Genomic DNA, 12525 nt, shown 5'->3' with positions numbered 1-12525 from the left:
CTACTCTCAAATCATAATAATTTTAACATCCAATCAGCACTTTTCGAATAAATATCAAACTTAATACAATCAATCTATTTGCATGGTAAATAAAAACATTGGATTTGGTCAGTGTTATAACTACGCTGAATCAATACTAGTAGACCAGTACATTGTTATATCTTAACCTCAAATTAATATTGTCATATCGCTCAGCCCTGGGTGTGGTTGGTTACTAAAAATGAGCATACCCACCTTATGTTCATATCATTCAGTGAACAATTAATTTTACTTGGTAAAATACTTGGTATTCTGTGTCCATTCTTTGTTATCAGAAGAGTTTACACATATTTTGTGTCTTTGCCAAATGAATCATTTTTAAATGTAAATGAAAATACCAGTTTAAAACTAACTAAAGATAAGCTGTTTGTGGCTTATACTGAATGCTTAGCCCACACTAACACTGGGAAATCTGAAATGTTTTTTTCTTTTTTTGCCACATAATTTTGACATGGCAATATTAACCTGTTAAATATCAGTCTAAAATATAGTATTTGCTATATTATTTTACTGATAAAGATAAATCATTTTAACCATTCATTTTTAGGGATAAATAATTTTGGTGGGGACTGTATATGAATTCAGTCTACTCTATACAACTGCAGCATTAAAAGTGGGAAAAGTGGAAATGACAAAGGTAATGGATGAGACACACAGGGCTTGTGCCCAGCATGTTGTCTTCTTGTAGATGAAAAACACACAAGACTAAAACAGTAGTATGACAAAAAATACAAAAAGCATTTTCAGATTTATCAGTTTTAATGTGGGCTAGGCCTTAACACACAAGTGTTTTATGTTCAACCAACTGAGAGTTTGTATGTGCGAATGTAATGTGTTATGAAATTAATGTGGTTTCTTAACCTTTGCCATCACTGTGAATCTAACCTTTTAAAGTTAAAATGTTTGTGAAATTACAGCATCAACATTTATTGAAAATTAAAATATGTAAAGATTATTATAATGACAATACAGATGAGAGGTAATAAACTCTATTCCTGTAGTGAAGTGTTTTCTTATATTTAAATTGATGACATGATGAAGGCTTTAGGTGTGAAAAAGACAGAAAGAAATTTATTTTATATGTTTTGGGTTATACAGTCAAAAGTTTGCATGGACTTGTACAGAACATGTATGTTATGGCTTTTTTGAGATTTAAATGATTTGACCTTATTTTTTGCAACTTGATAACAGAAGGTTGCTGGTTGAAGCCCCATCACTGCCAATTAGCAAGTGTTGGGCCCCTCTGCAAGGCCCTTAACCCTTTGGATAAAAGCATCTTTTAAAATGCCAGTGCTAAAAGTCACAAGGACAAAAGTATTAAATAACACACCAGTAAAAAAACACATCATTAACAGACAGGTTATTAAGCAAAATCTGAAAATGGATTGTAACCTAAAAATAGCTTTTCATATGGTACATCTTGGACTCATTCATGTGTGGTTGTTGTTAAAACTCTACCAGATCTATTGTATGAATATAAATAGTTTCTTGTCATTTAATTCCAGAGAAAAAAATGTTGATTCCACAGGTATTTTACAGGCATTTTATAAATAATTGGTCATTAATGACACAGAAGCACAGATAACCTCCTACAGTACCAAAAAAACAGTCGTGTGGAGAGATTTTCCCTTCTAAAAGTAAGTTAGTTACAACTCAGGTTGATGTAGTGCTGAACATCTAAAATAGCATTAGGACACTCTTAGGCAAACACAAGTAAACGCATAAAGCTTCTTTTCAAAGTTTAGTCTAATTCCATGCAATTTTAAAATAAATAGAAATGTAATATGATCAATAACATCTTTATTTTAAAACAATGCCAGCTAAGCAGATGAGATTGATAGCTTTGCATTTACACTGCTCTACCAACAAATGTCTGGTGCTATCTGGTGGCGAAGCACTGTAAATGTATGACACTATATATGAAATATCCTAAATTATGCACTGAGCTTTTTATTTCCAGCCAAAGATGCTTCATCTTCAGTCAAAATAAAGGTGAAGAGTTAACAGAATCATTGTTCACCGCTTTGAAACATTTCACAATAAGCAGGTGAACTGAAAACATGAGAGGGTATAAATGTAGGATCTACCAAAGGCTCAGTCTTTACAAGCTTTGTGACTCAGTATATTTAAAAACCCAGAGCTGTGGTTGTTTTATTACATGTAAGAACTATGGGTGTATATAAAGGAGGATAGGGAAAATAATAAATTGACAAGTTTTGTTTACTGCAGGGCTCTCACACCAGAAATAGCAGATTATATGCTAGGGGTTCCAACAGTAAAGGATAAGAAAAGTATGTAAATTGCAATATGTTGTTGCAGGTAAATGTGGTAAATTGTGCTATGTTACTGTATATATTTCTTGGAAGTGTAATTACATCCTGCCTGAAGAGATTTTTAAAGTGCAGGTAAAGTGGACTAATATGGCTGCCAAATTCTTTAGCACAGTGTGTGTAGAATGAATGTTTATAATGTTTGTTTTTGCTGTATGAAAGAAGCACTGGACATGAAACATGACTAAAACTTGGCTGAGCTTCTCCACTTAGAATATATGAAAGATTTTTTTAAACTAAGTAAGCAAATCAATTTTTAATGAAAAGTAAATCTGATAAAAAAAATTACAGGATTTATGTTAACTTGCAAAACTACTTCTGGACTACTGAAGTGATAAAGTGCCTCTGCTCCATCTAAATCTATTTAAGCCATGCTACTATTCTTTGTCATCTCTCTCTCTCTCTCTCTCTCTCTCTCTGGAGTACAGCAATCTGAACAGCACTGGTCATAATCTGCATATAGATTCATAACTCTCAGCACTCGGCTTTGAAGCTCGCTCGGTTAGAGGGCCGCCGTCAAAGTAACAGGCTGCAGGGTCGAGACAAAAGGCGGACAGAGTGATTGAAACGCTAGGCGTGCGCTGTTGTGTTGTTTCAAGGAACCCCAGGGAGGGGCTATGACATTGAAGATGGGTTAAGTCCTGTTTTACATTCAAGTGGCAGGCCCTAGTTCATTAGTGTGGGGATCATTCCCTCCTGACGACTAAAGGAATTGCATACTAAAGAAGCGGAGTTGTTGGGTAGAAAAGCCGAATGTGTGTGTGTATGTGTGCGTGTGTATGTGTGCGTGTGTACGTGTGCGTGTGTACGTGCACATACAATAGCCAGAGTGGGTTCATTGTGTTTTTTGGTTCTGAGTGGCATCCACAGTGGTGTTGATTGATCTAAATGCAAAAGTTTTTCATTATAAATTTTTAGATTTTAAAGCTTTCGTGAGCCTCAAACCGTTCAAGCTGTGGAACCTCATTTATGAAATCTGGTCAGGTACTGCTGGGAGGGTGAGGTCTGGCCGGAGTGTGTGTTTGGGTGCTGTGCCCTTTAGTAGTGTGGCGGCCCCCGCAGATGCTTTGCATGTCAAACAGAGCTGCGCAGTCAGACGCAGCCCAGGGAGGGGTGGAAAAAGAGCTAGAGATATAAGAAGACAAGCCTGCGGGCCCAGTGCTGCACTGAGACACACCCAGAATCAGTAACGAACCAACTGCACCAAGGCAAGAAAAGTAAGTCTTACCAGAGTTTTACCATGAGCAGAGGATGGAGAGATGCCTTTTGTTCTGTCTTCATTCTCAAAACCAGGCAACCAGACATACAAATACAGATATGGTTACACTACTGATTACAGTGTAATAGGATAAAACCACCACTTGTGAGTGAGTGAACTAGGGTCTGCAGAAAAAACTATTTGGGATAGACTTCATAGGCAGCATCATCTGTTACATGATGAGAAATAATCATCTATGACTGAACAAGGCTTCATTAGGCTGACACACTTAAACAAAATCAACTTACAGCCTAAAAAAAAAAAAAAAAAAAAAGTGTTATTAAGGCTTAAACATGGTGTAATTGTATTATTATGGGTATTATTATGTCAAATTATTGTTTGCTGTAACAGCACAGACGCTGCAGATGCAAAAGACAGAAATGTATTTTAAAATGCTGAATTTTAATTGAGGTATTGTCAGACACCTGACCTGTCATTTCCACATTAGTATATCTTCTTTAAAAAGATAAGACACTTAGATTTGCCTGGTCTAGAGTCTGTTTATGTACATATTCATACATTCATTATGTACAGTAAATAGCACAGAAGGTCATGCATCAGCAAACAGTTTATAATCCCATGACATCAGCACACAAAAACACTGAATGTCATGTTTCACGATGAAAAACAATAAATTCCATGTCACAATTCAGTTACAAAATAACAGCTGTTTGTTATTTGTTCAGTCATGTCATTTCTTAATAAGTATTTTAGTTTTAAAATTTAAGAGCCCTATACATTATATGTAGTGTAAGTATTAAAACATCTGCTAATTGTTGAGTTCAGGTGTTTAAGCCACACCCACTGTTAAGGGGTGTTTAACATCAAATAAATGAATTTGTGGCAGCAGTTGAGAAAATGCATGTTCATGTTTTCAGCATGCTCTGGTGCACAGTGCACTTACTATAAAAACACAGTTTTTGGGTTTGGTGTGGAGAAATGTCAGTGGCCTACACAAAGACCTGACCTTAACCCCACTGATCACAATTGTGATGGAAGACTAATTTCATAAGTTCTTTAACCGGTTTATCCTGGTCTGGGTTATGGTGGGTTTAGTTCCTCCAGGGAACACTGGGCGCATGGTTGGAATCTATCACAGGGCTTTGAACACCCAACGTCTGACATAAGTAGTCATGTTTATTATCAAACCCTGTATATAAAGTCTCTGTCATATGATGTTTCCTTATGTCCATGTACTTTTTATTCCTTTTTTCCACACTGGCTACATGTAGCTGATTTTTGGCAATAAACAACACAGTAATGGTTCGATATTTTATTTAATGGGTTGCTATTAGTTGAGCATGAACCAAGCACATAATGATTAGTTATTGGTTAAATGTATCGGGCAAACTTTACATTCTTATTCCATTTTTTCACCACAAGAAAAAAATATTATTTAATATACAAGACATGAAAAGTAAAATTGTGTGTTTTTTAACTTAGGCAGAATGTGTTGGTTTGTAATGTTCAAACCTTTTACACTTTTACATGTAATTAATACAGAAATCTAATTATTTGCAAAGGGTTCACATTTTCATTAGCCCTGATTCTTATGCACCAATAAGAAAACAGACCAGTTTAAAGCAATAGCCCCAGCAGGCCCTTCAATCTTTGTATAATAAACCAGCATAATAACACAATGGATTGCCACTTCTGTTAAAGTAACATTACGTTTACCTTCTGTCTATTTATATACATGTACAGGATCAGACGGATGATCGGAGCAAAATTTAATAATGCCCATGAGTCTTTGCATTATTTCTCCTGGCCTCTGTCACATGCATGGCGCCTGTTTTGCCGAGCCCCACACTCTGTACACACACTCCCTTCATCACCACCATCCTCTTTTTCGTCCTCATCTTCATCTCTGATGATCTCTACTTCGAGCCGGCCTATGTAAAGTGATACAGCACACAGCCAGAAGAGGGCGGCACTGAACACCACTGTGGAGTGGAGGAGCACAGACGGGACAGAGAGCAGCATGATTCTCCTCAAAGACAGCAAACTGGTCATGTAGGATGCTCCACCAAACGATACACACAGTCCACCCAAGATGAAGAATGCTAAAACAACAATGGTAACTATATTACTGGGGGATACAATATTGATTTTATAAATTATTTTATTCAGAAACAAACCTGTAATCAGGGAATGATAATGTTTGTCAAAACTTTTGGTTATGTACCAAACCTAATCAGTATGAAATGTTTGCACTTTTGGTAACCCTCTCAGCTCCAGGAGCCTTATATATTGGCTGACCCCAGTTTACCAAACAAACTGGATACCCAAAGAAAAGAATTATATTGTACTGTACATTTGTATGACAACAAAAGATATAATTACACAAGGGATAAATAAAAACAAACAAATAATGCATAAACGCATTATTAAGTACAAGGGGGCAAAAAGAACTGATAGAATTTGGTACCATATCCAGCTTCTCGTCCTACATCACTCTGCACAAAGGCAATGACTCCAATCCCAGTAGCCAACAAACCATTTCGGAACCATGACAGGAAGCCTGTAGGGGGAAAACACATGCTGTTAACATTATCCCAGATGTCTGAGTATTCTCTTTGAATAGGTATACAAATTACTGCTACAGTTTCTACAAAACTAAGCTAAACAAAGAAGTAAAGCACTGAAAGCCTAATATAATTTTAAAAGCTACATTCTGACTGCAGTGCAACAACTTCTTAAACAATGATGAAAAGCAGTTTGTGGAGGTTGGGAAAATGCACACTGTGTGCCTACTTGAACAAGTTTATTTAACACTGTTCATGTGCAGCTTAACTCTTACCAGTTTCATGTGACTTCCTCAGCATCTGTAAAGAATTAGAAAAATGTGGGTTAGAAAATGGTAAGAAAAAAAATTAAAAGAATTAAGAATATGACTGTCCATCATCATTGCATATCTAATTCCAACAACTTTCTTAGTTGTGACCAGGACACAATTATCTTATTCCTACTCCTTAACAAGTCACAGTCACACATTAGAATCTCACTCCCATGTGTTAATACGGCATTATTTTTATATATACGAGATGTCACCAACATAATAAATTTACAAATTTACAAATAGTCACAGATATCCTTCAGAATCCTTTAAATAATGCCTATTTATTGATGGTCCAGTCTGTTTTCACTCATAGACAGCACAGAGTGGGGCTGAAATTGTGCTCATGTACAGATTATTGTTTACCTGCATAGTGTTAAGTGTCGCTGGAAAAATGCATATATATAAAAATATATATATAAATGCAAAATAAATTCATGGGGCCAGCCATGATCTCTAACAAGATTACATCTGAGTAAATCCATCCCTGTTTGAAGCTGGACTAAAATAAACCATTTCACAAGACAAAATGTAGTATACAAGTACAGTAATGTACAGTCTTTATTATAAATGTTTTAAAAATACACTTACCATTTAATTCCATTGGTCCGAAGGTTTGTTTTTAAAGCACTGGAGCACTTTTTACAACCTTTCTAACACATAACAGTGCACCAATTAGCAGCAATGCAAATTCAGGTGTTCAAGAGACACACTTTCCCTCCTGTACAGAGACTTCTGAAAATGAGGAACTGGGTTGGGTAGACCATTCTGTTCCATTTGATCCTCAGTAGGTCATATCAACTGACCCAACCTTACATTACTTTGTAGTAATGCTAGTTTTGGTCAGTGATATAAGGACTCATTATTAAGACTACATATTACTCTGTTTCCCACTTAAGGGCCTTTTTATTATTTTGTGTTGTAAATGATACAACTTACAATTTGATTGACGTCCAATTAAAAATACCAATTCAAAGACCAAACACCAAATCACTAGGCATAAACACCACAATGTACTAGACGTTTAACATTTAAAACCAGCCTGAACTATTCCCATCTACCTTTAAGCCAAAATCCCATACAAGTTTCCTCAGACTTTAAATCTGGTTAGAGATCAGTTCCGGCCTTCCACTACACAGGTACACATTTTTAGCAGACAGTTATGAAAATTCAAAATATGGATTTATTTACTATAATAATTTACTACACAGGTGCTTTACTTAAGGTACAGTGTGACTGAATACTCAAACATCCTGTCTATTACAATCACTGTACTCGTTTTACTGCAAGTTTCCTGCAAGTGTCATTAGACCCACCGTGGCCCTGATCAGATTAAAGTTAATAGTGAAAAATAAACGAATCCATAAATGTTAAAAATTGTACACATTACAACATGAAATGCAGGTGAGCTACAATTAATTATTACAGCTGCTGCATCGTCACACTAATATGTACCAGTAAACAGAGCTACAGCTTTATCCAGTACAGTAACAATATCAACTTCTAAATCCTTATTTAGTCGATTATCCGCTTTATGCAGTTCAGGATCAATACTGAATTTAAATCCTTATTTACCAGAGCATCTGCTTTATCCAGTTCAGTGAGGTGTTGTTGGTCTGGTCGAGTTTTTCCCCACGTCCCTTTTTCAAACTGCCAGCGCCGCGGTGCTCTGTGCAGCTGCCGCCCGGGTACAAGCTCACAGCGGCCCGGTATAAACACACCACGCTGCCCGCTGATCCTTATCGCACCAGTACACAGAGGATAAACACACCGGTACAACCGTCTACACGAGAACCAGCTGAGAGAAGCCATAGCTTTATCATGCACAACACCACATCTACTGACCTCTGCTCTTTACCCCCTGCTAACGAGTTTCACTAAAAGAGCAGCTCTGTGGCTTTAGTATGAGGGGAAATACTAACAGCGCCATCTACAACACACTGTGTGTCATACTGTTAAACATTTTAATCAGTTTAATCATTCAGTCATTCGTTCATTTATTTATTCATTTATCAGTTTTCTCTAATTGCTTCATTTAGATCTGTGATGCGGTGGGACAGGAACACCTTGGACATAGTTCCAGGTCCCACTCTTACATTTACACTTACTTACTTACTTACTTACACCAAGGGGCAAGTGAGTCTGTTTATTGTTTATTAAGATTTTAACGTCATGTTTTACACTTTTGGTTACATTCATGACAGGAAACGGTAGTTTATCTTCACACAAGGTTCATCAGTTCACAAGGTTATATCGAACACACTCATGGACAATTTAGTGTCTCCAATTCACCTCACTTGCATGTTTTTGGACTGTGGGAGGAAACCGGAGCTCCCGGAGTAAACCCACGCAGACACGGGGAGAACATGCAAACTCCACACAGAGAGGACCCGGACCGCCCCACCGGGGGATCGAACCCAGAGTAAGTCTGTTGGAAACCCATGCGAACATGTGGAGAACATACAAAACTCCTCAGAGATACTGACCCGTACAGATTAAACCCCAAATTATGACATTTTAACTGGGAATTTTGACTTTAATTATCATAATTGCTTCTAAAGAATTTGACTACCTTAACATTTGTACTCCTTTTAAAACTTAACCTTTACATTTTTTGTAGTAAAATATCAAAACGTCAACTTTACCTAAAAATTACGAGATCATTTTAATTGACATTTAAGATAATAAAAAAAAATCAATATTAACATGATGCTGCTTTTTTCCTCCTCTAGGTGGCGAGAAAGGTCTTCCATACATTTCTAATAAACATAAAAAGTAAAATATTTCCCTAGTCAGCAGACATAAACATAGACATGTGAATTTATAATAAAACCACTCTCAGAAATAGAAGTACCTAAATGTACCTTTTGTGGCTAGGTTGGTCCTCTTAAGGGTCTTAATTAAATTAAATGTAATATATATTACATTTTATATACAGTGTATCACAAAAGTGAGTACACCCCTCACATTTCTGCAGATATTTAAGTATATCTTTTCATGGGACAACACTGACAAAATGACACTTTGACACAATGAAAAGTAGTCTGTGTGCAGCTTATATAACAGTGTAAATTTATTCTTCCCTCAAAATAACCCAATATACAGCCATTAATGTCTAAACCACCGGCAACAAAAGTGAGTACACCCCTAAGAGACTACACCCCTAAATGTCCAAATTGAGCACTGCTTGTCATTTTCCCTCCAAAATGTCAAGTGATTTGTTAGTGTTACTAGGTCTCAGGTGTGCATAGGGAGCAGGTGTGTTCAATTTAGTAGTACAGCTCTCACACTCTCTCATACTGGTCACTGAAAGTTCCAACATGGCACCTCATGGCAAAGAACTCTCTGAGGATCTTAAAAGACGAATTGTTGCGCTACATGAAGATGGCCAACACCCTGAAACTGAGCTGCAGCACAGTGGCCAAGATCATCCAGCGTTTTAAAAGAGCAGGGTCCACTCAGAACAGACCTCGCGTTGGTCGTCCAAAGAAGCTGAGTGCACGTGCTCAGCGTCACATCCAACTGCTGTCTTTGAAAGATAGGCGCAGGAGTGCTGTCAGCATTGCTGCAGAGATTGAAAAGGTGGGGGGTCAGCCTGACAGTGATCAGACCATACGCCGCACACTACATCAAATTGGTCTGCATGGCTGTCACCCCAGAAGGAAGCCTCTTCTGAAGTCTCTACACAAGAAAGCCCGCAAACAGTTTGCTGAAGACATGTCAACAAAGGACATGGATTACTGGAACCATGTCCTATGGTCTGATGAGACCAAGATTAATTTGTTTGGTTTAGATGGTCTCAAGCATGTGTGGCGGCAATCAGGTGAGGAGTACAAAGATAAGTGTGTCATGCCTACAGTCAAGCATGGTGGTGGGAATGCCATGGTCTGGGGCTGCATGAGTGCAGCAGGTGTTGGGGAGTTACATTTCATTGAGGGACACATGAACTCCAATATGTACTGTGAAATACTGAAGCAGAGCATGATCCCCTCCCTCCGGAAACTGGGTCGCAGGGCAGTGTTCCAGCATGATAATGACCCCAAACACACCTCTAAGACGACCACTGCTTTATTGAAGAGGCTGAGGGTAAAGGTGATGGACTGGCCAAGCATGTCTCCAGACCTAAACCCAATAGAACATCTTTGGGGCATCCTCAAGCGGAAGGTGGAGGAGCGCAAAGTCTCGAATATCCGCCAGCTCTGTGATGTCGTCATGGAGGAGTGGAAAAGCATTCCAGTGGCAACCTGTGAAGCTCTGGTAAACTCCATGCCCAGGAAAGTTAAGGCAGTTCTGGGAAATAATGGTGGCCACACAAAATATTGACACTTCAGGAACTTTCACTAAGGGGTGTACTCACTTTTGTTGCCGGTGGTTTAGACATTAATGGCTGTATATTGAGTTATTTTGAGGGAAGAATAAATTTACACTGTTATATAAGCTGCACACAGACTACTTTTCATTGTGTCAAAGTGTCATTTTGTCAGTGTTGTCCCATGAAAAGATATACTTAAATATCTGCAGAAATGTGAGGGGTGTACTCACTTTTGTGATACACTGTATATTATTATATGTATATATTGTATATACAACACACACGTACACATTCACCCTTTTTATACCTAGAGACAAGTTAGGATAGTCAATCCAAAAATTTTGGGGAGTTGAGAGAAAACTGCAATACCTGGAGAAACCCATTCAGACACATAGAACATGCACAATTCCTCACAAAATGTAACCGGAGTCATCGCTTGAGTACAGGTCCAAGTGCAAACAAAATCTGGTGTTACCTGCTAAGGTGTTATCACATTTTACAGTTAGTTGCTTCTGAATAGCATTGCATCATGGCCATCAAAACAAAATATTAGTCGAAAATAGTTTTAACAGGGGTAGAATGAATGTATCATCTAAATCCCAATGTTTGTTTGTTTGTTTATTGGGATTTTAACGTAATGTTTTTACACTTTGGTTACATTCAAGACAGGAACAGTAGTTACTCATTTCCCAAGGTTCTTCAGTTCACAAGGTTATATCAAATACTGCCATGGACAATTTTGTATCTCCAATTCACCTCACTTGCATGTCTTTGGACTGTGGAAGGAAAACGGAGCGCCCGTAGGAAACCCACGCAGACACAGGGAGAACATGCAAACTCCACACAGAAAGGACCTAAATCCCAATAAAATCAACGTAAACATGACATTACTGTTTTTCTCAATTGCTTACACACATTTTTGGAAAGCATGTCTTTTATTAATATTCTTATTTACATGTTACTCTATTTAAACATTTATTGAATCTTTATATTATTGTATGAAAATGAAACAGACATGAATGAATTAATAATTGTATTTTTTTAACGGTAAAGTCTAAACGCTAAAAGTAAAATATACAAAAATATAGCACACAAAACAAATGAATACACATCAATGAATGAATGAATGAGCAGTGGTAGCTTAGGGTACTGGTCTAGGAATTGAACGGTTGCTGGTTATAGTCACCACTGCCAAGTTGCTATTGATAGGCCTTTGAATAAGGCACCTAACACACTTGGACTGTATTTGGTCACAGTTGTCTCTATTAAAGTACAGTTAGAAACACAGGCTTTACTAGTTACTTTTTACAATAATGTGTCTTTTATTATCTTTGGAAACTTTGGCTGGAATTCAGCAGAAATTTTTATTAATATGATTATACTGATAATTTATACTGGATTATACTGGCTTTACAAATGTATAATTTCCATCACAGTACTTTCACAACATGGCATGAAAAGTGTATTTAGCGTCCTTGGGCTTTGTGGCCTTCAAGAAATGTCTTATAATGCTTATAGCAAGAAATGACCCAGAGGTCTTTTGTGTTGGTTGTATGTATGAACTTGTGTGTTTGTGTGGTCTTTTAATTATGTGTGAAGTTTCCTTCTGCTGTGTCTCTATACTTGGATCCTTTGTCTTAGTGATTGTAGGCCTCACCCCTTGCCCTACCTGATGGTTCCTTAGCGTGAGGAGCAAAGACAGGAAGTCAGGGAGTCACGAAAAGCAGTAAGTGTGTGTGTGTGCGTGTTT

The 12525-nt window shown here is 37.5% G+C and overlaps 1 protein-coding gene across 1 annotated transcript; it reads right to left on the bottom strand.

The window, feature by feature from the left end:
• Positions 1 to 4887: 4887 nt before the first annotated feature.
• tmem160 (transmembrane protein 160) lies at positions 4888 to 8300 on the bottom strand. The gene is made up of 4 exons (XM_063016912.1): positions 8039 to 8300; positions 6428 to 6452; positions 6056 to 6148; positions 4888 to 5690 (listed from the first exon to the last, which is right to left on the bottom strand). The coding sequence occupies exons 1-4, from the start codon at positions 8273 to 8275 to the stop codon at positions 5383 to 5385; spliced, it is 663 nt and encodes a 220-aa protein (XP_062872982.1). The 5' UTR covers positions 8276 to 8300; the 3' UTR covers positions 4888 to 5382.
• Positions 8301 to 12525: the final 4225 nt, after the last annotated feature.

This window comes from Trichomycterus rosablanca, chromosome 20 (genome assembly GCF_030014385.1).
Source record: "Trichomycterus rosablanca isolate fTriRos1 chromosome 20, fTriRos1.hap1, whole genome shotgun sequence".
In the NCBI taxonomy this organism is placed as follows: Eukaryota; Metazoa; Chordata; class Actinopteri; order Siluriformes; family Trichomycteridae; genus Trichomycterus; species Trichomycterus rosablanca.
This window is presented reverse-complemented; position numbering and strand designations above follow the sequence as displayed.

What these genes read in the sequence shown, in the direction of transcription:
- tmem160 (XM_063016912.1), bottom strand. Translation starts at nt 8,275, where the DNA reads ATGGCTTCTCTCAGCTGGTTCTCGTGTAGACGGTTGTACCGGTGTGTT. An exon ending in GAGGAAGTCACATGAAACTG is followed by an intron (nt 6,149 to 6,427) that starts GTAAGAGTTAAG and finishes TTCCCCCTACAG; the next exon opens with GCTTCCTGTCATGGTTCCGA. An exon ending in AGGACGAGAAGCTGGATATG is followed by an intron (nt 5,691 to 6,055) that starts GTACCAAATTCT and finishes TTGTTGTTTTAG; the next exon opens with CATTCTTCATCTTGGGTGGA.